The sequence below is a fragment of the Sciurus carolinensis genome, chromosome 15, assembly GCF_902686445.1.
Source record: "Sciurus carolinensis chromosome 15, mSciCar1.2, whole genome shotgun sequence".
Taxonomy (NCBI): Eukaryota; Metazoa; Chordata; class Mammalia; order Rodentia; family Sciuridae; genus Sciurus; species Sciurus carolinensis.
The window spans coordinates 45,856,854-45,884,627 of NC_062227.1; the positions used below are offsets into that span (position 1 = coordinate 45,856,854).

The 27,774-nt window shown below is 38.8% G+C and overlaps 2 protein-coding genes across 8 annotated transcripts in view; one reads left to right on the plus strand and one right to left on the minus strand.

Annotated features, from left to right (window-relative positions):
* Nucleotides 1–14,835, minus strand: part of Tpgs2 (tubulin polyglutamylase complex subunit 2) — a 44,191-nt gene extending 29,356 nt beyond the window's left edge. Inside the window, exons 1-2 of one of the 3 annotated variants that reach the window (XM_047526447.1) lie at nucleotides 14,450–14,835; nucleotides 6,631–6,710 (exon numbers count right to left, since the gene is read on the minus strand). In XM_047526447.1, the coding sequence (XP_047382403.1) occupies nucleotides 6,631–6,710; nucleotides 14,450–14,531 (162 nt within the window). In that variant the 5' untranslated portion in view covers nucleotides 14,532–14,835. The remainder of the gene's footprint in view (nucleotides 1–6,630; nucleotides 6,711–14,449) is intronic. The other 2 variants (XM_047526446.1, XM_047526448.1) reach the window with 2 other exon arrangements.
* Nucleotides 14,806–27,774, plus strand: part of Kiaa1328 (KIAA1328 ortholog) — a 286,260-nt gene continuing 273,291 nt past the window's right edge. Inside the window, exons 1-3 of one of the 5 annotated variants that reach the window (XM_047526442.1) lie at nucleotides 14,806–15,003; nucleotides 21,506–21,541; nucleotides 22,591–22,736. In XM_047526442.1, coding sequence (XP_047382398.1) covers nucleotides 14,946–15,003; nucleotides 21,506–21,541; nucleotides 22,591–22,736 — 240 coding nt within the window. In that variant the 5' untranslated portion in view covers nucleotides 14,806–14,945. Of the gene's footprint in view, nucleotides 15,004–15,031; nucleotides 15,236–21,505; nucleotides 21,627–22,590; nucleotides 22,737–27,774 lie in introns of those variants that run through there. The other 4 variants (XM_047526441.1, XM_047526445.1, XM_047526444.1 and 1 more) reach the window with 4 other exon arrangements.

Below are 27,774 nucleotides of genomic sequence, written 5' to 3' on the forward strand. Positions count from 1 at the left end.
GTTTGAGATGGTATGTGTCTTGTTAAATACTTACTTTAAAGACCTTCTCTGTAGTTAGTGCTGGACATTAAAATGTAATCACAAGTCCAAAGAAGTTTTCAGGAAAACTCATTCTCCTGTTAAAAGGTAATGGATGTTGGGACTGTGGTTGTGGCTCAGTGGCAGACTGCTTGCCTCACATGTGTGAGGCACTGGGTTTGATTCTCAGCACCACACATAAATAAATAAATAAAGGTCCATCAACAACTAAATAAATATTAAAAAAAACAAAAAAAAAAGGTGATGGATGTGGCTGAAGACACCCCTTACCTCTTCTTCCTGCCTTGAGCTTGGAGATGACAGGTGGGACTCTTGGCAGTCATCTGGCCACCATAAAGGAAAAGGACAAAAGAATTCCAGAGATAATGGCTTAACATTGTCAGGGCTGACAATTCCAACTGTCTACATCAGGACTTACTACTTGCAGATCTTAATTCCTTTTAATTCCTTTTTCTTTAAACTATTGTTAGTTCAATGTTATATTTCCTGGAGCCAAACATTCCAAATTTATATAGAGACAAATGTATAACAGACAAATGTTCTGCAGCTGTGAAGGGCAAAAACAAAACAACAACAACAACAAAAAAAAAACACCAAACTATGAAAGAAGAGTCAGAGAGGTAGGAGAAGAATCAGAAGAGGGTGGTGCTTTAGAATCCAAGGAAGAAGATTTATGGGTAATTAAGACGGCTCACTAGAGGTGCCTGACATGCTTTTCTCCACAACAAAGGAAGTATCTCAAACACTTCACTGGGTGTTTGAGACAGAGTGCTAGAGTACAGTGGAGATACAGCAGAGACTTTACAGAGCACAATCATACATAATGGCCTTTGGGCACACATCTACCATCCCCTCTCTAGATCAACTCTAAATTAAGAGGGACTTTGCTTGACAGGGGAAGGGTAATAAGTAGGAGGTTCTGGCAATCTTCACTAATGCCTTGGCCATCTGAGGCATTTGCTTCTAGAGAAGCCTGAAGCTCTTAGAGGATCAAAGCCCAGTTTGGGAAGCTGCCAGATTATCAAACAAGTCCACTACCCTAGAGAAAGAACCCCACCCTAGGCTTTTGCTGCACAGCAACATTTTGAGACCTTTACACCTTATGGAGCAGCCAGGCAGATGCCCCCAGCAGCCTGGCTGACCTTTGAGCCAGCTAGGCAGCCCTACCCCTCACCCTTAGTCCCAGAAAGTAGCTGGGCAGCCCACCTTGAGTGGCTCAGTCTACAGAGTCTTTGGGAAGCAGACAGGTGGCCATGCCCACCTAGAAGCTGGAGTAGGGCAGAGGGAAGCATCTGAGCAGTATTCCCTGACTGGCTTGGCTCACTGAGGCACCCCCAGGAAGCTGATGGGAAGCCCTACCCATCCTTCTGCAGTCTCAAGAAGCAGATGAACAAACTGCTGCTATCAGAAGCTTGGCCTTTTGAGGTAGTGGGAACCAGAGACCCTGCCCACTCCCCTTGGTCCTGGAAAACAGCTGGAAGGCCATTGGAACAGGCTGACCTCCCAAGGCCCTGCAAAGTCACCTGAGCAGCTCCTTTGATATCAAGAGGTGCTTGATCTGGGTCCACTGGTATGCCCCAGTCCCCATGCAGTCCTCAGACACAAACCAGCACTTTGCCCCACTACTGGACATGCTGTGCTACACCTACCTGGGCTCACTGGGGTGGTTTTGCCTCCACATGACCTGCAGAAACAGGCAGGTGTCTGTACCTGCAGCCAGGTGCACTGCACCCAGACCTTCCAGCGAACCCATCCAACCTTAGAGAGTTGTATCCCACCTGGCAGTGCAATCCCCAATGCCACAGAGACACCTATACACATGGCTAACTTTGATTACTGCTTAAGAAGCTACATGGATACGACACTAAGGCACCCACCTGGAATGAAAGTCAATGCAGCATATCCAACCAACATGCTAGGACAAATCACAAAAACTGACAAATGGGATTTTATCAAACTAAAAATTTTCATAGCAGCAAAGGAAACAACAAAGGGCAGGGACAATCTACAGAATGGATATATTTTCAAACTATTCATTGAAAAAGAGATTAATTCCAGAATATATGCGGAATTCAAAGATATAACAAAATGCTGATGAGGATGCAGAGAAAGGGGAATTCTTACATACTACTGGTGGGAGTGTACATTAGTATAGCCATTATGGAGACTGTGGGGAGGTTCTTCAAAAAAAACTAAAAACAGAACTACCATATGATCTGGCAAAACAACTACTAGGTATATATCCAAAGGAATTGCAATCAGTATGCTGAAGAGACATCTGCACTTACATGTTTATTGTAGTACTACTCACAAGAATCAAGTGTCTATCAACAGAGAAATGGTTAGAGAATATGTGGTATTTATACACAGTGGAATATTATTCAGCCACAAAGAAGAAATTCTGTCATTTGTGGCAAGATGGATGAAAATGGGGGATATTATATTAAGTGAATAAGTCAGGCACATAAAGACAAGTACTCTATGTTCTCACTACATATGGAAACTAAAAAGTTCATCTCAAAAATGCAGAGAATAGAACACTGGTTACTAAAGTTTGGAAAGGATGTGGGGGAAGGAGAAAGAAAGGATGGTTAACTGGTACAGGGATGCACTTGCACTCTGTAGACTGTAGAGACAGTGAGGCTGAAAAGAAAAGGGATATTCTACCAAATCATTTGGTCTCTGTGAGTCATAGTTTTACCATCAGTACACTGAATTTTTATCTGGGGATTGGGAACGTAATCAATCAAGAATCGTAAAACACTTGGCAACTATGCAATGTCACTGAAATGCTTAATAATAACAATAATAGGATTCTCCTGGCACCAGCATGCTGTGAGTATTAAGAGGCACATGCTTTCATTGTGCCTGAAAGATGAAAAGCTCAGCAAAGACGTTGGGTCTTACTAAATACCAACATTACACAAGGCAGGTAGCAGGCACAATGAATGTGAGTCATACAATTGCATAAAGTCAGGCAGATGGAAACTGCTTTTCAAAGAACAAAGAGGGTGAAATATGTTAAAATGGGAAGAGGTTGTTTACTTTTTGCTAACCTTAGGTATTTGATCTTTTAGGTTTTAGTTTTCAATCTTTCTTCCTGGATCTGTACAAAATCACAAAATATTAGATTATAGCTGGATGAGTCCTTCAGAAACACTGGTTTCAAATCATTTATTCTACAAATGATGAAGTTACCCAGAGAAGCTACAGTATTTAGCCAAGGGTCCAGAGCTGGCATTAGACTTCTACTCCAAGCTGTTTTCCTCACGCCACAGTGCCTCTATAACCTTACTGCTCTGTCCTATTTCAGTGAGCTTCCAAGAGGGCTATAGTTGCCCAAAGGGGTAGGGGTAGTGGTGGGGAACCTCTTCAATGAGGGCCTTTTCTGGCTATGTATGCAGTTGTGAACACTGAGTATACCACATGGCAGCTGTTCCCTAGTTGGAATGTCTCCAAGCACAGAGGTCTGTAGGATCAGTTCCCTAGAGAAGTAGATGCAGTGTTCTCTGGCACAGGCATTTCTGGAAGCAGGCACAAGTCAGGGGTGGCTCTACCAAGCTTTTTCCTATGGAACCAGACTCTTCAGTCACCCTTTGGGTGAGGAAAGAAGGAGCTCCCAACCAGCTCAAAACTTCTGTTCTTTATTTCTTAATAGATAAAAGTAAGTAGCAAAATAGTATGTAGTATATTGCCCCATTCTGATTGAAAAATTTATTTAAAAACCTTTGTATGCTTTTGAGAATCTGAATTCTCTGCCCAGAAACATGCACATACCTAATACATTTGACATACATTTCAAGAACTCCATGGACCACTTTGTGTTGTGTACCTCTACCCACACACAAAACCAAAAATATGCTGACTGGTATGTCTAGGTAGTAAGATCCTAGAGAACTCTTCATTTTTTTAATCCTTTTTTTGTGTTTTTGTTTTCCAATCTTTTTATTGTGACCAATGTTTTATCATGACATAAAAACAGCATCTTAAAACCAAGGTACACACTCTAAATTCTACCTTGTACATTTGATTGTCAACTTTCAAGCAACCCACAGGCTTTCAAAAGGCCAGCTCCTCTAAGCACTTCCACAGAAATCCTCCCACTGAGTATGTCTGAGGATTAACTATCTCGGTTAGTTTAAAAATCTTTTTCCTTTCAGACCTCAGATGGCTATTCATCCACTTCTCCATATTCTCCATTCCACATTCTCTAGGTGTCAGCCCAAGCTGAACAGGAACCCAATAATGGCACACTGTCCAGGAGGCGGACCATATTCCAATAAAGATCCATTACAGATGCTAGCCATGGGAACTGCTATGGAAGGTATGCTCCAAATGAATAAACTATGTTATAACAGGTAAAGCTGGGACAAATGGTTAGTCTTCTTAAAGAGTTCTGGGGAATATATAAGAAACAAAGAATACGACTCAGAAACTGCTTCATTAAATAAGTGGCATAATATGTCACAGCCTTAAAGTTGCTCCACTTTGTTCTCTCACCTTCTCACACAGGTCTGACAGGATCAGCTGGTTCAACATTTGCTCCTATATCTGTTTGTATGCTAGTACCATGTTGTTTTGATTACTCAAACTCTGTGACATATTTTGAAATCCCACAGTGTGATATCTCTAGTTTTGTTCATTTTAGTCAAGTTTGCTTTGGTTATCTGGGGTCTTTTGTGGTTTCATATGAGTTTTAGGATTGATTTTTTTTTTTTTTGGCAAAGAATGACATGGGAATTTTTATAGAGATTATACCAAATCTGCAAATTGCTTTGAACAGTATGAACATTTTAGTAATAAAGTGAAAAAAGCCAGGTGCAGAGAAACAAACATGGTGTGACCTCACTTACAGTGGAATCTAAAAGAGGCAAACTTAGAAGTAGAGTAGGATGGTGGTTCCCAGAGGTTGCGGGAGGGCAGAAGGGGGAAAGAGGTGATATTGGCCAGTGGATTAGAATGAACAAGTTCTGATGTTCCACTATACAGCAGTGGGACTACAGTTAATAATGTACTTACTGTATATTTCAAAATAGCTAAGAAATTATTTTAAATATTCTCACCACAAAGACATGCTAAAAATATCTGAGGCAAGGGATATTCTAATTAGCCCAATTGGATAATGCTACAATGTATACAAATACTGAAATATCACATCAAACCCCATAAATACATACAATTATTTGTCAATTAAAATTTAAAAAAAAGATTTAAACAGGCACTGTCTGAAATTTCCTTTTTCTATTATCAGTTGTGAGCTGAAATGGAGGTAGGGGACTGAGAAATCCCTGAGAAAAGTTGAGGTACTGCTGAGCTGAAGTCCCGGAGGAAAATCTCAACTACCAGTTACTAAGCTTCCAGAAAAGCTGCTGCTGTCTCAACCCAGGGAGAGGAGTCATACTGGAGGACTACATACTTTGCCAGGGGCTGCCTGGCTGCTGAGGACAAGACACCCAGTGTTGTCTCTGTTAGAGAGGCAGCCATGCATGCAGAGAGGGTATGTGTTCAGAGGCAGGTAATTCTGCACTCAAATTCTGGCTCTGTCTCTTGGTAATTGTGAGACCCAGAACAACTTCTTTAACCTCTTTGAGCCTCAGTTTCTTCATCTATAAAATGAAGATACCATGCTCACTTTGTAGGGTTATAATTCATTTAATAGGAAATAACTTAGACCATACACATTAGCAGATACTTACTAAATGACAGGGTTATTAGCCACCAGCCCCAGTCAGATCTATTTGCTACTCTACAGCTATCCTGATCTTTCCAAAGCAGAAAACTGACCTTCTCAGTTTCCTACTTTAAACATTTCACTGGCTACCCTTTGCTCTCAAGATATGGAACAAAATCCTAATCCATGAAGCCTTGCATGCCTGGTCCTTGTGATCTTGCTCTCCTGTGCTCTATTTTTATGTTTTATGTAATCCTTTCCATCTCAAAGCCCTGGAACATATCAAAAGCCCCTTCTTTCCCAGATCCCATCTGTCAGGTTAACAACTTCTCATAGCTTCTTTGGAAAACCTTTTCTCAACCTCTAGACTAGGTCAGGGTCTGAACAATTCTCCCTTCATCTCTACTTCACAGTACTCAGTCTAGTTTGTAATTAAGCTTATTAACAATTTACACTGTATCTTAGTACAATCAAGAGGAAGAACAATGCCTTTAAAAAAATTAACACTGAATCCCCAGGGCTCAATAGCAAGCACCATACCTGGAACGTTTTTGGAGCTTTAAAGTTTTATTGAATAAATGAAAGATCAGAGGAAAATTGGAAAGCACTAGCTGTGGATCTGGTTAGTAGTTATTTATAATGTTAACCATGTTCTGCCTGGCATGATACTTAGTAATATGTCTCCTTTCCTATTCTTGCTGGATTTTTAGTTTTGTTGTGAACAGCTTCAAATATCCATTGACATCAAAGGTTTACCAGGGCTCAGGGGAGACATTTCATGCAGGGAAAGTGGCCATTCCATAATAGAAGGCAACTGTAGCTGACAAGAATAGGTTTCCTGTCCTAATCTTTCTTCTCAGGGGCATGTTTAGTTGACTTCTCTTTGTTGGGAGATTAGGATGCCACATGACAACACTTACTTGTTCCCATGAAGAAATCATATGACGTTCAGCAGGTGCCTTTTCTATGATGGTCACCTCTGTCACACCTGGGGAAGATTCTGGAGGAAGAAAAAGAACATCTGTAGAGTTGCAATTGACCTGTTCTCACTTTTCTACACTACAGATTGACTGTTGATGGCTGTCCGAGGACTATCTGGTACCTCTAATGAGCATTTATATCCCCTGTGACAAAAGCAAAGAAGTGTTTAATCCCTCAAAGGCACTCAGACTGTAACCTAAGATGGTACAGTCTACCTGGTAGAAAGAACACCAACAGAACATACTCCACATTCAATCACTACTCATTTATCTTGTTGAAAAGAGAAAAGAGATCCTAAATTTCTAGTGATTTCACACCAAACTTCTCAGTGAGCTAAATTTATATATTTATGAAATGGTAAAAAGAAATACGGAATAGTAGTTCCTCATTAACTTTTATAAGATGTAAAACCTGCTAACTTTTCTTCTAAATAAAACTCATTTTGAGCATAATATTCTACCCTATGAGTTTCAGGCTTTAGAAGCTAGGCGAACATTATGAAAAATGGATTTTGTCTAGAAATATACTGGAAACAAAATAAGTCATATCTCTCTATCCTCAATACTGGCAAAGATCTCCAAATAATCTGCTCTCCTCTCAGCAGAGCTGTGCTTTACTACTCTGATAGAAGAGAAGTCACCTGGGAATAAAACATTTTAATATCTCCTCCCATATTCTCTACTTATTCTATGGTCACCCAGTCTTAAGTTTGAAATCCTTAGTCTAAGACATAAATATCTGTCATAAAAGCTTTTATGGTTTATGCTGGGCATGGTGGCTCATGCCTGTAATCCCAGTGACTCAGGAAGATGAGGCAGAGTATTACAAGTTCAAGGTCAGTCCCAGCACTTAGCAAGGCCCTAAGCAACTGAGTGAGACCCTGTCTCAAAATAAAAAAGCTGAGGATGTGGTTCAGTGGTTAAATGTCCCTAGGTTCAATCACTGACACCAAAAACAAAAACAAACAAACAAACAAAAAAACCCAAAAAACCAAGAAAACAGTTTTATGGTTAAATTCTCCCCTAAAAGATATGTTGAAATAAGGTCAGAATATGACCTTATTTGGAAATAGGTTTACTGTAGATGTAATCAGTATTGCTATGCTGGAGTCAGGAATACAGAATAGTACCTCAGATCCCCAGCCCAATATGATTGGTGTCCTGATAGGAAGAATACCATGTGAAGATGAAATATGACCACGTGAAGATGGAAGACTGGACCAAACGATCATGAAGGGGTAAAGGCAGGATACACCCCCTGCAGGTCTCAAAATGAGCATGGCTGCTGCTGACACCTTAATTTAGACTCTAGGCCCCCAGAACGGTGAGAGAATGACTTTGTTGTTATATGCCAGTGTGACAGTTTTTACAGCAGCCCTAGCAAATGATCCACTTTTTCTGTGTGATGCTGTACCACTCTGTTTTATATCATGGTCACTGTAAGCCTTGATGAAACTACTGCTACAAAAATCTATTCCTACTTTGACCCATCCTTAGCATACTATCAGAAGACCTGCCCATACCTAGGCTTGTTTCTCATACAACTTTGCTCAGTTCTCCCTCTGGTCTAGAAGATAGTAGCCTTATTATGTTTGATTTTTATCTTCTTCCCTGGTCTAAATCCTCTGTTTCAGCAGTGTCAGTGAGTTCACTCATTGCCTTTATTCCTCCAACACTCCCAAACGAAACCTGTACTCCTATCTAAATACACTATCCCCTTTTCCTGATGCACATACCCAAATGTGTTCCTGTTTCTCTTCATACCCAAATCCTACTCATATTTTAAAGCCACACTCAAGTTCCACCTCCTCCATAAAACCATTACTAAGGATTACTATAGCTCACAGCTCTCTGATTATCCTAATACTCCATTCCATCTCACACAGGTTCAGTGCTACATGTTTGTACTTTATTTTATTCTATTTTTTAAAATATTTTTTCTAGTTATTGATGGACCTTCATTTTTTAATTTATTCATATGCAGTGCAGATGATTGAACCCAGTGCCTTGCACATGCTAGGCAAGCTACAGTGCCAGTCCCAATTTTATACTATTTAAAATGAATCCTAGTTATTCACTATGAGGCTCTAGAAATACTGTATACAAGAACTTAATGAAATGACTTTTAAAAATTTTTAGGAAAATGGCACACTTCTAATTCAGTTTTATGTAGTTCATTGATTCCATGATTATACCCTTTCTATGCATGATAAAAGTTTTCCTCCAAGGATATGGGGGAAAAGGTATATGCTGCTGGTAGGGCTATAAATTGGTACAAACACTCTGGAAAGCAGTACAGTCATTCCTCAGAAAACTTGGAATGGAACCACCATTTGACCCAGTTATCCCACTCCTCCATATATATCCAAAGGTCTTAAAATCAGCAACAGTGATGCAGCCACATCGATGTTTACAGCAGCTCAAGTCACAATAGCTAAGCTATGGAACAAAACAAGTGCCCTTCAACAGATGAATGGATAAAGAAAATGTGGTATATGTACACAATGGAATATTACTCCTCCATAAAAAAAGATTTTATGACTTTTGCTGGTAAATGGATGGATCTAGAGACTATCATGCTAACTGAAATAAGCCAATCCCAAAAACTGAAGGCTGAATGTCTTCTCTGATATGCAGATGCTAACACAACAAGAGGGAAGGGGAGAACAGAAGTTCAGTTCACTAGACAAAAGAGGAATGAAGGACAGGAGGATGGGAATAGGAAAGAGAGTAAATGAATTGGACATAACTTTCCTATGTTTTATATATGAATATACAACAAAGAAACTCCACATCATTTACAACCACAAGAATGGGATCCTAATTAGAATAAGTTATACTTCATGAAGGTATAATATGTCAAAATACACTCTACTGGTCATGTCTATCTAAAAATAAATAAAATGTATATAAATTTTGGGATGCAGTAATAGCCCAACTAAAAACTCTGGACTCTGCCTATTCTAGTCTTTCTCTATTCATTCAGTGATTGTATGACCTGAGATGACTCCTCACTTCTCTTTGCCTTCAGTAAGATAGAATACTACTATTTCCCTTGGTAGGGAAAACAGGAGTAAGAATACTATGGTAAAATGAAAAAGTATTATACATAGAGCTACACATTTTTTTCCTGCCCCCGTTCAATATTCTAAGATATTGGAAACAGGTGTTACAGAGGGAAAAGATTGAACTTGAAGCCATTAGGCATGGATGAGTCTTTGCTATGTGCCTACCTGGTGGGGATGGAAGATGCTGTCTATCCCTTCAAGGGTGGTCCCGTTGAGCACTGTTCTATCAAAGCCAAGATAATGAATAATAAATGTTATTATTCACATCTTAGATAAGGATATTGAGGCTGAGAGTTAAAGCCACATAGCCTGGTCTCTTCCAAGTATAAGTCTAGTTTATGTGCAAAAGTTGCTGCATGTCCCTTGGCATAGCTGTACAGAAATTATCCTATGCAACTGCAGAGTCTAGCTTTTATCAGTCTTAGTAACCTAACACTTCATGGGCAGTAGGATAGAATACACTGTTTTCCAACAACCTGGGTGGTTGCATAGTGATAACCTTTGATTATATTCTCAGGGCAGTCTGGTGTCTAAGGATGCAAGAGGACATATATAATTATTCACTTTTTAAACTTTGTGGTAGTTTATTCCAAGGTTGGGTGCTATCAATTCTTTCCTTCCTTTCTTCCTTGTGAGGTGAAGTCTGACTCTCCACCTTCTTGAATTTGGAGCTGACATGTAACTGCTTTGAACAATACAGTGAAGACATGCTGTGTCAGCTTTGGACCTAAACTTCAAGGGAACTGGCAGTTTCCCTTTTCCTTTGAGTCCTAAGCCATCATATAATAAATTCAATCTACTCTTTGGAGAGATAGGTCCTATTGAGGAACACTGAGGAGGCCAGACATGTAAGTGCAAAGGTCATCAGAAAATTTCAATCCCAGCTGCTATGGGATTGCAAACATTTCAGAGACCCCAAATGAGAAGTATCCTAGCTAAATCCAAGAACTAGGACAGTTAGCAATTTGTTTCAAGTCACTATTTTTGGAGTGGTTTGTCACCCTGCAACACCACATCACACTGTAACATACTTTCCAGTAGAAAATAATCCAAATCCACAATCTCTGGATTATTTAACAAGGACCTATTATATCCTCAGCTTGGTGAATTTACTACCAGCTATAAAGAATTTAAGTAGTAGACACCATCTACTACCATCTAAAGAAAGTTACTACTAATTAAATAAGACATATATGTAATGAAAGTGAAAACTTCAAGATTATATAATTATGTGTTAAAATGGGTGATAATGACCCCGAGGGCCACAGGAGTTGAACGCAGAGGGAGGTTGATAAAGACTGAACAAGTGACAGATGTCAGAAATAATGCACAGTTCATCTGGTCCTTGAAGGATGATGTGGAAGTTACTGCAGACTGGTTTTGATGAATACCTATTTCTGCTTCTTCCTAGTGTGCATACCTGTATTTTAGGGACTGGATAGCTAAAAACTTCATTTCCTAGATTCCTGTACATTTAGGATCCCTCAGGCAAACAAAATTCTTCTATGGAAAACTGCACCCATAAATTTGGAAAAGGGATGAGCAGGTGAGGGAAAATGCAGAGAGGAGACCTTCTTACAAGCATAATTTCAGAGGTATTTTGATCTCATGGGTTGGGCATTGCAACAATGGCATCAACAGCAACATAACTTTCAATCACCCAGCTTCTTTATTACAGATACTGTAATACTGCAGATACTGCAGATACTTCCTACTTAACACCTATTTTTTTTGTTTGCAGTAAGGTTCTCATTATAGAGACTGCTTCCCTCAGCTCTCTCAATGATTTTGTAGGCTACTGCCCCTTAACTGATCCCTTTCTGTCTTAACTAGCTAAAGTGCAAATTGTTTCTAATCTAGCCAGAGTGTGTTCTATGGCCTGAAACTAAGAACCTTGACAGATACAAAGAGTTTCGGTTTGTGGGCTTGGAAAAGACTTGCCAAGGCAGGTGAATATGCACAAGTAAGAGGAAGCTGTCATTTACATGATTTAAAAGTATGGCCACAAAGCCAGACAAAAACATGAGAAGATTTGCGAATACTAACCTAATACCCAGCTTCTTCCCTAGCAAGGTTCAGAGGTGGGGCTTTTAAGCAATGATTGGATCATGAGGGCTATAAACTCATTAGTGGATTAATCCATTCGATGAATAATCTGAATGGACTATTGGCAGGCAGGGGGTCAAAGACTGAGAATGTAGGTCACTGGGGATGGGCCCTTGGGGATTTTATCAGTCTCTGGCCCCTTCCTGCATCTCTGTTTCCTGGCTGCCATGAGTTGAGCAGCTTTACTCTGCCACACCCTTCTGCCAGGATGTTTTTACTTCACCTCGGGCCTAGAGCAATGGAGTCAGCTGATCATAAACTGAACCTCAGAAACTGTGAGCCCAAAATAAACTTTTCCTCTTTGAAGTTGTTTTTATCAGGTATTTTGGTCAAGTGACAAAATGTAAACCCAACAGGGTCCCCCTCACTTTTATGAATTCTTTAGGGTTTTCTATATACAAGAGTACATCATCTGTAAGTGGAGAAATCTTCATTTGACTTCTTTATTTCATTTTCCTGCCTACCTATGCTCACTAAAATCTCTAATACAATGTGTACAGAAGTGGTAAGAATAGAATTCTTATGCAGAAAAGACCAAATGCAATAGGCCTGAGACTGAAATTCTTGTAAAACTGGCCCTTTTTGGCGTCTGGGAACTGGATCTCAGGAAGGTTCTCATCATTCTCTGATAAGAGTGACTTGCCATACCTAAAGTGTTATTGCAAACAATATGCTTTTCCTTAGGGAGTCTGGAATTTTGGCACTTGGTAGAAAAAAGGTACCTAGGTGACTGATTTTAAATAAACGGTCTGAACTCCTAGGCGCAGGTAAGCATCCCTGATACACATTTCAGATACACTATGACAACATGTTGCTGGAGAAATTAAGTACCATGTGGTTTCACTGAGAGGACTCATGACAGCTTACACCTGGTTTCCTTGACTTCCACACATGTATCTTTCCCTTTGCTTATTTTGCTTTATATTTCTTTTCTGTAATAAATCATAACATTGAGTACGACTATCTTCTATGCCTTGTAATCCTCCCAGGGAATCTTGGTGAACCTCTGACCTTTTTGTCATTGTTCCTGATTTGAAGGGGGAAAGCTGGCTGTCAGGCTTTCACCAGGATGTTAGCTGTGGACTTTCTACAGATGCTCTTTATCAGCATGAGGAAGTTCTATCTCTATTCCATTCTATTTTCAATTTAAGTTTTTTTTTTTATTAAATCAAGAAAGGGTGTTGGATTTTATCATGTGCTTTTTCTGTATCTATTGAGAAGGTTGTTGGTTCTTTTATTCTATTAACAAATTAATTATTCTTTTAACAAATTAATTGATTTTCATATCTTAAAACCACACATTCCGAAGATAAATCACACCTGCTCTTGGACTTCTATTATAAAAAAAGAGACAATGTTTTTTCAAAGAGCATTATATCATTGGCGATAAGTGCTGCCAATTTTTTTTTTTTTTTTTTTTTTAGTAAGTTAAGGAAAGAGCAGGAAGGAAGGATGTTACCAGAACTACATTCAGGGATGGCTTCTCTGGCATAATAATTTGATCAGAAATCTGAACGCTGTGAGGGAGACATTTAGAGAAAAATCCAGCTGGAAGCCCAAGCAAATTGCAAAGGGCTTAAAGCAGGAGTAAGTTTGGTGTGTTTAAGGTCATAGCCTTGATATGGTCACCGGTGGCCAAAGCAGTGAAAACCAACAGATGAGAGCAGATCATACAGGGACTTGTGGGACACAGTAGAGAAATTTCAAGTGTATTGTAATTGTGATGGGCAGGCACTGAGGCATGCTTTTCAGCCTGCCTAAGACGGTCTTTCTCCTCCTTGGTATTGTGGCTTTTACTTATCTATGAAAATCTAGCATCATCTTTGGGACATGTTCTTTAACTTTCCCCCAAAAAGCCATTCACCTTCTCTGTGCTACTCTGAGCGGTGACAGTGCTACTAGGGAACTAGCATGTTTACTTTTTCATCTTTGTAACCCAGCATCTAACAGTGGTGGTTCCTATTGTGTGTGTGCTACTGGGGACTGAAGCCAGGCTTTGCGCTTGCTAGGTGCTACCACTGAGCTATACCCCCAGCTCATCAGTGGTAGTTACTAAACAAAAGTTGAATTAAAGAAAAACTGTAACCCATCCGGAGGCACAAGCTTTGACTCCTTTCAACCACTTCAGGAGCTGCACACGAAGGTGCTTGGTGGTCGATGCTTAGGGAGGTTGGCTGCATCATTTCCCCAGCTCACCCTGGGACCAGAGAAAAGCCTTGGGTTTTATGGATACCGCCTTGACTAAGAATGCCTCTTGGGAGACCCTGTCCCCCAAATGCCCGGTGCTTGCTGTCTTCCCTATGCACGTCTTGGCAGGTCTTCCAGGTCCTGGAGCACGCGGGGGATGGGGGGATTCCTGCTTCCCAGCTGTCTCGGAACACTCCCTGCAAACCCTTCCCTGGCCTGGTCACGCACCCGGCTCCCCGTCTTTCTTCCTCAACCACGGAAGTCCTAGCAGCGATGCCTGCTCGTATGCAGGGTCTAGCGTCGAGAGGTCCACCCCACACATCACCTCTCCACCCTCTTTTCATCTCCACGCCCCCTCACCCCAGGCTCGCCTATCCCCTGGCTCTCTGTCCCCTCACCTAGGATGCGGGTGATGCCCAGGGTCAACTTCTCCAGGTGCGGCTTGCTGCAGCCCAGCAGCGAGGGCGACGCCTCCTCCATGGCTCGAGTCCCGGCTACAGCTACGCGCGCGGCGGAGACAGCGCCTGCGGCCGGTGCGGCGAGCGGGGCGGGCCGGAGGAGGGCCGGACCCCGCCTCGGCGCCTCGGCCGTGCAGTTCACGGCATGCCGGGAGCTGTAGTTCTCGGCTCCTGAGAGCGCGGCGGAGGGGAGATGGGCGGCCCGGACTGGTCTGGCCGCAGTAGTTCCTCCGGGAGCTCGTTCCCGCTGCCCGGCGCTGCGCTCCACTCCGCACCGCTCGGATCCCACCTCCCCTCCGCCCTGACCTTCTTGCCCCGCCGCTGGCGGCCGCGCAAGCGGGGGCGGGCCTCTGCGCCTTGCGGCCAATGGGGACTGAGCCTGGGGGCCGGGGCGTGGCGGTCTCGGCGCGACGCCCCTAGTGGCGGTTGTTTCAAGATGGCGGACGTGGCGGGCCCCTCCCGCTCGGGCGCCGCAGCGTTCTGGAGCCGGGACTGTATCCTTTGCCCGGCTGGCAGGGGGCGCCGGCGCCCTCCCCCGGCCGAGGGTCGAGCGGTCGCGTGGGACTCTGGATGGCCAAGGAAGCGCGATCTAACCCGGAGTCAGGGACGTGCTGTCCGGCCTCAGTCTAGGTGCCGGACTTCCCTCTCGCCGGGGTCTTAGGTGTCACCAGACTGGAATTCCAGGTGTGGGGACACTGCACTGATGTTTCCCTGCCCTCCTTGGTGGTGAGCTCTGAAAGATGGCCTAGTCTTGGCCCAGCCTGGGACCGGGAGGCTCGGTCCACCGACCCTCCTAGGGTGACCCCAGGCGGACGGAGTGTGCGGAGTAGACTTGTGGTTGAGGAAGAGTGGATGTGGGCTGGACAGGGATAGTTGCTGGCGGGGTCGGGAGCTTTTTGTCTTGATTTAGAATTGTCCATCGTCTATGCTGATAGTCTCAAATCAAGACTCTGTCGGATTTCAAAGGCCTTTCAGTAGTGACACATTTTCGAACTGAGGTTTTAGAGACGTGTAGGGCTTGGTTTCATAGCGATGTGTTCTCGTGGTGCAGGTTACAAAATAAGATGTGAATCTTGGCAATTAAAAGGGTGATTTACATGTCGATCGTGGGTCCCACTGGCAGGGCTTCAACTTTTGGAATTGTTTGGGGATGTAGAAACTGTGGAGCCTTCTACCTCCGTGGTAGTAGTCCCAATTCAATATCTGTGGTGTTTCCTTGCCAGTACCTTTTTTCCCCTGGGTTAAGTAGACTGTTGTAACCTGAGCTTTCCTCCTGGTAATTTACTTTTAGTTCCTTAGAGGGGCTTTACTAGGAAGAAGAAATGCAATCAGTGTTATTGGATACCTGCAGAGTCTTTTTGTCTGTTTCCTAGGATTGGCATTGAGATATTGCTGTTACCTTTGGCAGAATCACTCTTTAGACATTCTACTTAGCTCCCAGTGAAATTTACAAAATTATATTACCAGTTCTTATTGAGTTACTAGGATTAGAGTTTCATATGTGGAGAGGGATATATTTACATTCTTTTCTCCTTGGATATTTAGTGTTGTGAATTTACTAAACAAAATTACCACTTGTCTCTGATAGGTTGGTGAGAATCAAATGAAATCATGTACATAGGCTGTGGATGAAAGCACACTAGTGCAGGGTACAAATTAAATATTTTTTCCTTCAACCATCAGTGGGGATGAGAAGAAAATATGTGTATGGGGGACAACTGGGCTGAATTAAGAAGTCCGGAAATTGGAATAAACCTTTCCTTATGAAACACTGCCTCTGCATTGAAAGGATTTTGAGAGAGAGGAGATTCCTTATAACAACCAGTGGTATTGTTCTGATTTAGAATAAGTGGTTGGGGTGGAATGATGATTGCAGTGGGACTAAGTTAATTAACAAGTGGGACTAAGTTAATTAACAAGTGTTTGGAGAGTTTGCTCTTGGATTTAGCAGCTCTGTTCTCATTCATGTAGTCAAATCACTCTATTTCATATAGAATTCACAAATACTCCCTGTGTTTTACATTCTTACTTTGAAAATTTAATATAAAATACTTGTCTACCCAGTGATAGTGAGGAACTGAAATTGAAATTGTATGGGAAAAATAGGATGCTATCCTGTGGAAATTCAGATATTGGAAAAGAATTGTAAGGTTACTAGCATCACCTGTTTCCCCAGCCTAATCCATATGATGACCAGTTAACATCCAGCCTCAGATATTTTCATTTTAAATCATGATGGGGCATAAAAGCAATGACAAATGTGATTTTGTTATTGTGAATTTGCTGAGAAGCATGATGATAGCTATGAATCATTTTGTTTCATCCTATGGATTGAGTCTTGATTTCTTTTCAGTTACATTGCTGATTTCCCAGACCAACCCAGAGCCTTTGTAGTAGAATTTTCAATACAAAAAGGTCAAATAGTATGCACTTATGATCTTGAATTCTTCTCACACTATTGAAGGATTAGATTTTCAATGACTGAGAGATTTGTCGATTCTAAAAGTTTCCATTATGAGGACAGATCATTACCACTTTTTTAAACTGCTGCTGTGAATTATGTATCTCCCACACAGTGTGATTCAGCAGTGGTGTTTTGCATAAAGTATGTCATACTAAAGCCTCATGTCTTAGTATGTGTAAGTAATGAGTATGCCACATTGACATTTTATGAATTAAATCTTCCAGTAGAATGTTTCTTCAGTAGTAAATTGCTTTCTTCCTTCATAATAGTTTCTGGTAATGTTAGAAGTAGTTAGTGTTTTTGCAGTATCTAACTTTGATTACCTAAATGCACTTAAGTGGATTATCATTAACTATATTTAATGACTTGATATTAACAAATATGAACTGCAAGGGACCTGGTCAAAAACATTTCAGTAGCTATAATCTGTGCTATTGAGTTCTTAAATAAAAATAGGCAAGACTTTATGTGGATGTAAAGATAATATACAAGTTCAGGTCTCTGTGGTCAATAATAATTACATATAGATTTGTTGCTGGTGATTAAAACTAAGAGGGTTAGAGTGAGCAGCACTAAACTTATTTCCTACACTGGAGATCTAGAATAGAGATGCTTCTTCCAATCTAACCCTTCCGCCCATGGATTCTAATTACTATTTTAATTCTGGGCATTTAAGTAGTTTGGTACCAGCACTAAAAATGCTTTACAAGCTTGCTATTCTTGTCTTATTGAGGCATTTCTAAAGTAATGAAAGTAGAAATAAGGTGGCATGGGGATCCCAATGGTAGGTCTAATATGCATTTGGTATATATTATGCCTCTTTGACTTCTCCATAAAATATACATTTGTTAGGAAATTCTGTACAATAAGATAAAGAGATGAAGATAAGATTACATATTATTAGAAAGCATAATTTGGATGAAAGCATTTTCAAATATTTTTAAAAACTTCATTGAAGTCAGTTTACTTAAGAGTTTTTTTTTGTATTTAAAAAGAAATTTGGCATGGCTATGGGCAGAAATAATAGGTTTACATATTTTGAATGAGATAGAGAAAGAACCCTGCAAGTTGTTGTGTCGTGCCTTATAAAATTAAATATCAGTGTCGTTCTTTCACAGATGCCTTACTGTGTACCAGAGACATTCATTTATGTGTGGGGATATAACACTGAGCAATAAGGCAAAAAAGAAGAAAATCTTCACCCTCTTGGTGCTTATATTTGAGTGAGATAAGACCATGAATAAATAAAATATTTTATGTCTGATAATTATAGGTACTTTAGAGAGAAATAAAGCAGGAAGGGGCAGGTAGGGGGAGGTAGATGGGCTACAGGTAGAGAGAGTTTTGCAATTTTAAATACCTACATGGTTTAGGAAGTTAAAGCCTCAGTCAGAAGTCAGAAGGTGACATATGACCAGAATTCTAAAGATAATAAGGTAGGGAACCATCAAGATATTGGGAAAGAGCTATCTGGATAGAAGAAATCAATGCAAAAACTCTTGAGGTGGGAACTTGCGTAGCTCATTGACAGATGTAAGGAATCCAGGAATAAGTGAGGGGAATTTAGTCCCAAATGAGGCTAGAGAGGTGATAGGGTGAGAGATCAGACATTGAGCATATTCCTTGTAAATACTTTGACGTTTAATCTGAATGAGGAATGACATACGTTTAAAAATGTTCTTTCCCACCATTAAGTAAAACAATGGCAGTTGAGGAGTTATGTATAGAAATAAGGGAGAGCAGTTAAGAAGTAATTGTAATAAACCTGGGGAGAGGAAAAGGTGGCTAAGATCACAGTGATAGTATTGGTGAGAAGTGATAGGGGATAGAGTGTAGTTTGAAGCACCAAGAGAATTTTCTAAATGTGAGGTATGAGAGAAACAGGAATTGAGTAACTCCTTGTTTTTGTCCAGGGAAGCTAGAAGGATGGAATTGCCATGTACTTGAGGTGGGGAAAGTTTTGGGAATAGTAGCTTTTGAGATGAGGATTAGGACTTCAGTTTTGGATATTTGAATTTTAGATATTTTTTATAATATAAGTAGCAATGTCAGGTTTAGGGGGTAGTCTCCTGCTAAAAATTAATTTGGTAGAAGTCAATGTATTTATGGTATGTAAAGACCTGAGAACTGAATGAGGTCACTGAGAGAAAAAGTAGATAGAGGAAAGGACTGGGCCCTGGGTTACTCCAAGGTTTATAGGATAGGCGTCTAAGGAGACTGAGCAGGAATTGTTAGAAAAATAGTAGAAAAATTATGAGAAGACATGTCTTTGAAGCGAAACAAAAAGCTGCTTTAAGGGCAGTGGTCTTCTATGCCAAATACTATTAACAGAGAATTGATTAGAGAATTTTTAACAATATAGAACATTATAACTGTCAAAAATAGTTGTATTAGGTTGATAGAGTCAAAAGCTTGATTGAGGTAGGTTCAAGATTGGGAGGAGAGGAATTGGAGACAGTGAATGTCTCTTGAGAAGTTTTGCTGGGAACGGGAGCAAAGTTGGTGCAATAGATGGAGAAGGAATGTAAATCAAGAGTTTTTTTCTGGAAAAATTATTTACATGTTTGGATGCTAATGAAGAAAGTTTAATAGGAAAAATAATTGATTCAGGAGAAAGAAAGGGAGACTATCAGGAGAAATATTCTTGGGTAAAAAAATCTTTTTTTTTTTTTGTGTAAGGGCTATGTTGGTTTTACATAGGAGCAAGAACATCTGTAGCAAAAGGGAAAGCAGAGTCTATGGGCATAGATACAGGAAAGGTCAGTAGATATGCTGGTGGAAGCCTGGGGAAGTTTGTTTTGTTTTTAAGAAATAGGAGGCAAAGTTATTAGCTGAGACTAAGGATGGGGAGACGTGTCAAGTTATAGTAGAGAAAAGAAAGTAAGAAATACTGAGTTTCCAAATCAAGGTGGAACTCAGTGGGATCCAGGGGCTGATCTCTTCCAATTGTGAGAAGGCTCCTTCATGAGTGGTGTAGGGAAATGTTATATGTTTTCCAGGACTCAGTTATGTTAGTTTTTCCATAGGTCATCTTTGGAGAAAACTCTAAAAATTCTTCATTACTGTACCATCTAATTAAAAGTACAGCCATTTGGAGCAGATCTTGCATCATTGTTTTGAATTTTCCCCAAGATCTCTTTTCCAAGTACAATTCAAATAGCAAATAAACATGTATTGAGTACCTACTGTGTTTACAAGGCCCTATGCTTGTCCTAAGGGATATAAAAAAATGAATCAGTGTTTATTATTGAGGAGCCTGTACAATTTCATTATAAAATGGCTATTTTTAGATTGGGTATTAGTAAATTTAGAAATGTTCTTTTTGCTCCCATACTAGTTATTGTCAGTTTCTTTGGAGTGGAGGTTCTAATTTTTTGGTTTATTTGCCTTCTGTGTCTCTTAAAATTTAAGCTCCATCCCTGATGTTGGAGGGAATTGAAAATTTAGAGGCACTCATTATCAGCCCAAATCTGAAACCTGTGATATACATGAGCTGCTGCAGAGAGCTATGAGGATGCAACCAGCAAACAGTAAACGCCATCTGTATATTCCTAGTATTTTTATAGGATTCCAGGCATTTCCAGTCAGTATTTTCTGGAAAGACCCCATTACTAGGGTTGATAGTGAACTGAAAATGTTTTTTAAAATGTTATTGTATCTACCTTAGCCTTTTCCAGAAGGCTATAGTTAATAATTGCTTTTGTTCAGAAATCTTTAAAAACATTCTACAAAAGAACAGAAAACTTTGGAATTTTTTAGATTATTTGAAAAGAAAATTGTTTGTAGGTTTCTTTTACAGAAGTGGAACAGAAGGTTACCAAAGCATGGACCTATCTGGATATGGTTCTGAATATGACTTTTTTTTTTCTAGAAAAACAAAGCTTTCTGATGTTGTTTCTCTTTCTATAGCAACATTATGATGTTAGCCTTTCTAAATTTCTTCTTTTGAAATTCAAAATAATTGTTTTATTTATTTATTTATTTATTTATTTATTTATTTATTTATTTTGGTCTTAAACTTCTTACAGTTGCAATAGTAGTGCTTCATGGGACATTTTGTGAATGTACTGCAGAAAAATAAATGTTGCCTTTGTGTTTGCACAGTTGACCTGCCATACAGTGTTCTTCAAAGCTACAGCCTGTCTTGAAATTATTTATATTCTTTGTGTCTAAAATAACTTGCCAGTTTCTTAATAATGGGCAAACTGAATGGAGCACAAAAGGAAAGGAACCTAATAGCAGAATGTATACTGTAAGATATCCTAGTTGGAAATAAGATTAAAGTTCATGGAATAAAGCCTTCAGAATTTATATGAAACAAATAGTTGTGACTATATAAAGATGAATTTTTAAACAATACTTATTTCACTACATTTAATTCAATTACTTGAATTAAAGTAATTCAGTTTTGTTTTTAAAAGTTATAAATTCCCCAAGTCGGAAGAGATGAAGAATTATAGCAGACATATAGGAGCAACATTTGGATATTAATATAATCTTTTATAGTATTTTCCTTTATGTCTTCCTCATAGTTTCTGATGAAGAACAATCAGTAGTATACGTTCCAGGTATGACTTTCTGTGTTCAAATTTGGGAAGCCTCCTTTGCTTCTTAAGTATTAGAAGAATATAAAACATCAAGACAACTTTGCAGGTATAATTGGATGCAGGACAGTCCATCAGAATCTAAAATTGTTTCTTCAAAACAAATTCAAAAATTCAAGTATTTTTGAATATACGACCAGATCCTACTGAGGTTTAAAATACTGACTCATCTTGGGCAGTGGTTGGGGAGATAACTTTTAATGAACTTGTACAATATTTCACATATTAAGGGGTAAGAGATTCTTTAAAAATTTTTTAAGTTAAAAATAGCCTAAATTTAATATTTCAAAGAAAAATATGAAAACTTCTTGATATATGGATATTAAGATACTTTTTTTTTTTTTTTGCGGTATTGGGGATGGAACTCAGGGCCTTGTGCTTGCGAGGCAAGCACTCTACCAGCTGAGCTATCTCTCCAGCCCTTTAAGATACTATTAATGGTAGTTAATAGACAAGTAGTAAAATGGAATCATTGAAAGCATCTTAAATTGGTGAAAAATATCTTTGATTTCTCCTAAGTTAAGGTATTTATGGCATGTTGTAATTTATTGGTTTTAAGGTTTATGACTGTTCATGGCACCTTTTAAAAACTGTTTCCAGTGACTCCTTAAAGTATTTCTCTAAAATATTACCTTTTCATGATCCATTGAATATTAAGAGAGCTTTAATGGCACACGCCTGTAATCCCAGCAGCTTGGGAGTCTGAGTCAGGAGGATCATGAGTTCAAAGGCAGCCTCAGCAAAATCAAGGTGCTAAGCAACTCAATGAGACCCTGTCTCTAAATTAAATACAAAATAGGGCTGGGGATGTGGCTCAGTGGTCCAGTGCCTCTGAGTTCAATCCCTGGTACCACACCCCCTCAAAGAAAGGCAGCTTTTAAAAAAGTTTATAAAGTAAGTTTTTCCCATCAGCTCCCATAAAGCAGAGAATACTAAAGGAAAGGTTTATGAGGGGAGGGTTTAAGAGAATGAAAAAATGTAATTTCAAAATCTCGTTTAATGAAAATCTTTAGGAATTTCTACAGAAGGAAATACCAAATCAAGACACAAGTTGATAAGTCCAAAAGCTGATGTTAAAGGTAATAAGACTTCCAGGGTAGCTGACACTTCAGTCTCGATGAAGTCTTTAAAAGGCGCAGGAGATTCAGTAAGTGAACAGGTGAGTAATTTTTTTTCTTGTCAGTTTTTTATAATTGCTAGTCAATAGAGATAGATAGCCTTTAAAAGAACTTTATGTGAGCTGAAAACATTCTTAAAAGATACAGAAATAAGGACCTTTGATAATGCTGAAAATGAATATGAAATATCTATATAATTCGAAAATTTACTCCAAAATATCTAGACAAACTTTAAGGCTTAGCTAGGAAAATATATTATCTTAAATATGTCTAAAAAAATCTACATTCTGATCTGTGTGGCATTGATAAATCAAATTGACAAAATTTTTTAAAATTGTGTATCCTTTATGAGTTTTTTTCTTGTGAATCTGTTGATGGATGAGCCCTGTTATATAATAATGCCACTTTATTAAAGAAATTTCACCTGCATTATAATTATCTTACCTTTACTTTAGAAAATAAGATCATAGAGATTCTTACCTTTTATAGCCCTTTGATTTCTTCTCATCTTTGTCTCTATATGTGGACTTTCTTTTGGTGCATGTCCTTTCTGACTTTTTTATTTTACTTTAGTTTTTGTTATATTTTCTCTCCTCAAGCAGAGTTCAAGTCAGGGTTTGGAATCTATGACCTGTGGACCAAATCCTCCTGCTGCTTGTTTTGTATAAGGTGTTTTTTTGGAACCCACCCATGCCTTTTCTTTTCCATATTGTCTATGGCTAGAGATTGCATTCCAACAAGCCAAAAACATTTATCAGACTTTATAAAGTTTTGCAGTCTTTAATTTATATTCTTTTTTTTTTTTTTTTACTGTAAACAAATAGGATACACGTTGTTTCTCTGCTTGTACATGGCGTAAAGGCATACCATTTGTGTAATCATAAATTTACATAGGGTAATGTTATTTGATTCATTCTGTTATTTTTTCCCTTCCCCTCACCCCTCCCATCCCTCTTTTCCCTCTATACAGTCCTTCCTCCATTCTTGCCCCCCTCCCTAACCCTAACTCTAACCCTAACACTAACCCCTCTCCCCCCATTATGTGTCATCATCCACTTATCAGCGAGATCATTCGTCCTTTGGTTTTTTGAGATTGGCTTATCTCACTTAGCATGATATTCTCCAATTTCATCCATTTGCCTGCAAATGCCATAATTTTATCATTCTTTATGGCTGAGTAATATTCCATTGTATATATATACCACAGTTTCTTTATCCATTCATCAATTGAAGGACATCTAGGTTGGTTCCACAATCTGGCTATTGTGAACTGAGCAGCTATGAACATTGATGTGGCTGTATCTCTGTAGTATGCTGATTTTAAGTCCTTTGGGTATAGGCCAAGGAGTGGGATAGCTGGGTCAAATGGTGGTTCCATTCCAAGTTTTCTGAGGAATTTCCACACTGCTTTCCAGATTGGCTGCACTAATTTGCAGCCCCACCAGCAATGTATGAGTGTACCTTTCTCCCCACATCCTCACCAACACCTGTTGTTGCTTGTATTCTTGATAATCGCCATTCTAATTGGGGTGAGATGGAATCTTAGGGTGGTTTTGATTTGCATTTCTCTTATTACTAAAGATGGTGAACATTTTTTCATATGTTTGTTGATTGCTTGTAGATCTTCTTCTGTGAAGTATCTGTTCATTTCCTTAGCCCATTTGTTGATTGGATTATTTGCATTCTTGGTGTAGAGTTTTTTGAGTTCTTTATAGATTCTGGAGATTAGTGCTCTATCTGAAGTTTGATTGGCAAAGATTTTCTCCCACTCTGTAGGCTCTTTCTTCGCATTGCTGATAGTTTCCTTTGCTGAGAGAAGGCTCTTTAGTTTGAATCTATCCCAGTTATTGATTCTTGCTTTTATTTCTTGTGCTATGGGAGTCCTGTTGAGGAAGTCTGGTCCTAAGCTAACATGTTGAATATCTGGACCTGCTTTTTCTTCTATAATCTGAAGGGTCTCTGGTCTGATTCTGAGGTCCTTAATCCATTTTGAGTTTAGTTTTGTACACGGTGAGAGATATGGGTTTAGTTTCATTCCGTTGCATATGGATTTCCAATTTTGCCAGCACCATTTGTTGAAGAGGTTATCTTTTCTCCATTCCATATTTTTGGACCCTTTGTCTAGTATGAGAAAATTGTATTTATTTGGGTTTGTATCCATGTCCTCTATTCTGTACCATTGATCTACCTGTCTATTTTGGTGCCAATACCATGCCGTTTTTGTTACTGTTGCTTTTTAGTATAGTTGAACTTCTGGTTTTGTGATACCCCCAGCTTCATTTTTCCTGCGAAGGATTGCTTTAGCTATTCAGGGTTTCTTATTCCTCCAGATGCATTTCATGATTACTTGCTCTATTTCTGTAAGGTACGTCATTGGGATTTTAATTGGAATTGCATTGAATCTGTATAGAACTTTTGGTAGTATGGCCATTTTGACAATATTAATTCTTCCTATCCAAGAACATGGGAGATCTTTCCATCTTCTAAGGTTTTCTTTAATTTCTTTCTTTAGTTTTGTGTAGTTCTCATTGTAGAGGTCTTTCACCTCTTTTGTGAGATTGATTCCCAAGTATTTTATTTTTTTGAAACTATTGTGAATGGGGTAGTTTTTCTAATTTTTCTTTCCAAAGATTCATCACTTATGTATAAAAATGCATTAGATTTATGAGCATTGATCTTATATCCTGCTACTTTACTGAATTCACTTATGAGTTCTAAAAGTTTTCTGGTGCAATTTCCTGGTTCCTCTAAGTTTATAATCAAATCATCAGCAAATAGGGATAGTTTGAGTTCTTCTTTTCCTATTCATATTCCTTTAATTTCTTTGGTCTATCTAATTGCTCTGGCTAGAGTTTCAAGGACGATATTGGATAGAAGTGGTGAAAGGGGGCATTCCTGCCTTGTTCTGGTTTTTAAGGGGAATGCTTTCAGTTTTTCACCATTTAGAATGATATTAGCCATGGGCTTAGCATAGATGGCCTTTACAATGTTAAGGAATGTTCCCATTATCCTGATTTTTTGTAGTGTTTTGAGCATGAAGGGATGCTGTGTTTTATCAAATGCATTTTCTGCATCTATTGAAATAATCATGTGATTCTTGACTTTAAGTCTATTGATATGGTGAATTACATTTATTGATTTCCTCATGTTGAACCAACCTTGCATCCCTGGGATGAAACCCACTTGATCATGGTGCACTATCTTTTTAATATGTTTTTGTATGCGATTTGCTAAAATTTTGTTGAGAATTTTTGCATCAATGTTCATTAAGGATATTGGTCTGAAATTTTCTTTCCTCGATGTGTCTCTGTCTGGTTTAGGTATCAGGGTAATATTGGCTTCATAGAATGAGTTTGGGAGAGTTCCCTGCTCTTCTATTTTATGGAATACTTTGAGAAGTATTGGAATGAACTCTTCTTTAAAGGTTTTGTAGAACTCGGCTGAGAACCGGTCTGGACTTTTCTTTGTTGGTAGGCTTTTGATGACTTCTTCTATTTCATTACTTGAAATTGGTCTATTTAAATTGTGTATGTCCTCCTCGTTCAGTTTAGGCAATTCATATGTCTCTAGAAACCTGTTGATGTCTTCGAAATTTTCTATTTTGTTGGAGTATAGATTTTCAAAATAGCATCTAATTATGTGTTGTATTTCAGTCATGTCTGTTGTGATATTTCCTTGTTCATTCCGAATTTTAGTGATTTGGGTTTTCTCTCGTCTTCTCTTTGTTAGTGTGACTAAAGGTTTATCAATTTTGTTTATTTTTTCGAAGGACCAACTATTTATTTTGTCAATTTTTTGTATTGTTTCTTTTGTTTCAATTTCGTTGATTTCAGCTCTGAGTTTAACTATTTCCTGTCTTCTACTACTTTTGGTGTTGGTCTGTTCTTCTTTTTCTAGGACTTTGAGCTGTTGTGTTAGGTCGTTTATTTGTTGAGTTTTACTTCTTTATTAAATGCGCTCCATGAAATAAATTTTCCTCTAAGTACTGCTTTCATAGTGTCCCAGAGATTTTGATATGATGTTTCTTTGTTCTCATTTACCTCTAAGAATTTTTTAATTTCCTTCCTAATATCTTCTGTTATCCATTCATCTATAATAGCATATTGTTTAATCTCCAGGTATTAGAATAGTTTGTTTTTTACTCTTTCATTTATTTCTAATTTCAATCCATTATGATCTGATAGAACACAAGATAGTGTCTCTGTCTTCTTGTATTTGCTAACATTAGCTTTGTGGCATAATATATGGTCTATTTTAGAGAAGGATCCATGTGCTGCTGAGAAGAAAGTGTATTCGCTCTTGGTTGAATGGTATATTCTATAAATGTCTGTTAAATCTAAATTATTGATTGTGTTATTGAGATCTATGGTTTCTTTGTTCAATTTTTGTTTGGAAGATCTTTCCAGTGGTGAGAGAAGCATGTTAAAAATCACCTAGTATTATTGTGTTATGGTCTATTTGGTTTCTGAAATTGAGAAGGATTTGTTTGACATACATGGATGAGCCAATGTTCGGGGCATAGATCTTTATGATTGTTATGTCTTGATGATTTATGCTTCCCTTAAGCAGTATGAAATGTCCTTCTTTATCCCTTCTGACTAACTTGGCTTGAAGTCCACATTATCTGAAATGAGGATGAATACCCCAGCTTTTTCCTGAGTCCATGTGCATGGTATGTTTTTCCCCATCCTTTCACCTTTAGTCTATGGGTATCTCTTTCTATGAGGTGAGTCTCTTGTAGGCAACATATTGTTGGATCTTTCTTTTTAATCCAATCTGCCATTCTATGTCTTTTGATTGATGAGTTCAGGCCATTAATATTTAGGGTTATTATCGAGATATGATTTGTTAATTTATATTCTTAAAGACATTTTTAATATCTTTTTTGTTACTGATGATTATGTTTTAGTACTCTATAGGATTTAACTGTGATTATGATTTCAGAGTTCATCTATATTTATTTCTTATCATTAAATTTCTTTTCATGGCTATTAACGTGGTTTGCTTATTCTTTGCTTAATGGACATTTGTGACATTCTACTTTTTGGCTATCATGAATAATTATGCCATGAACATTCA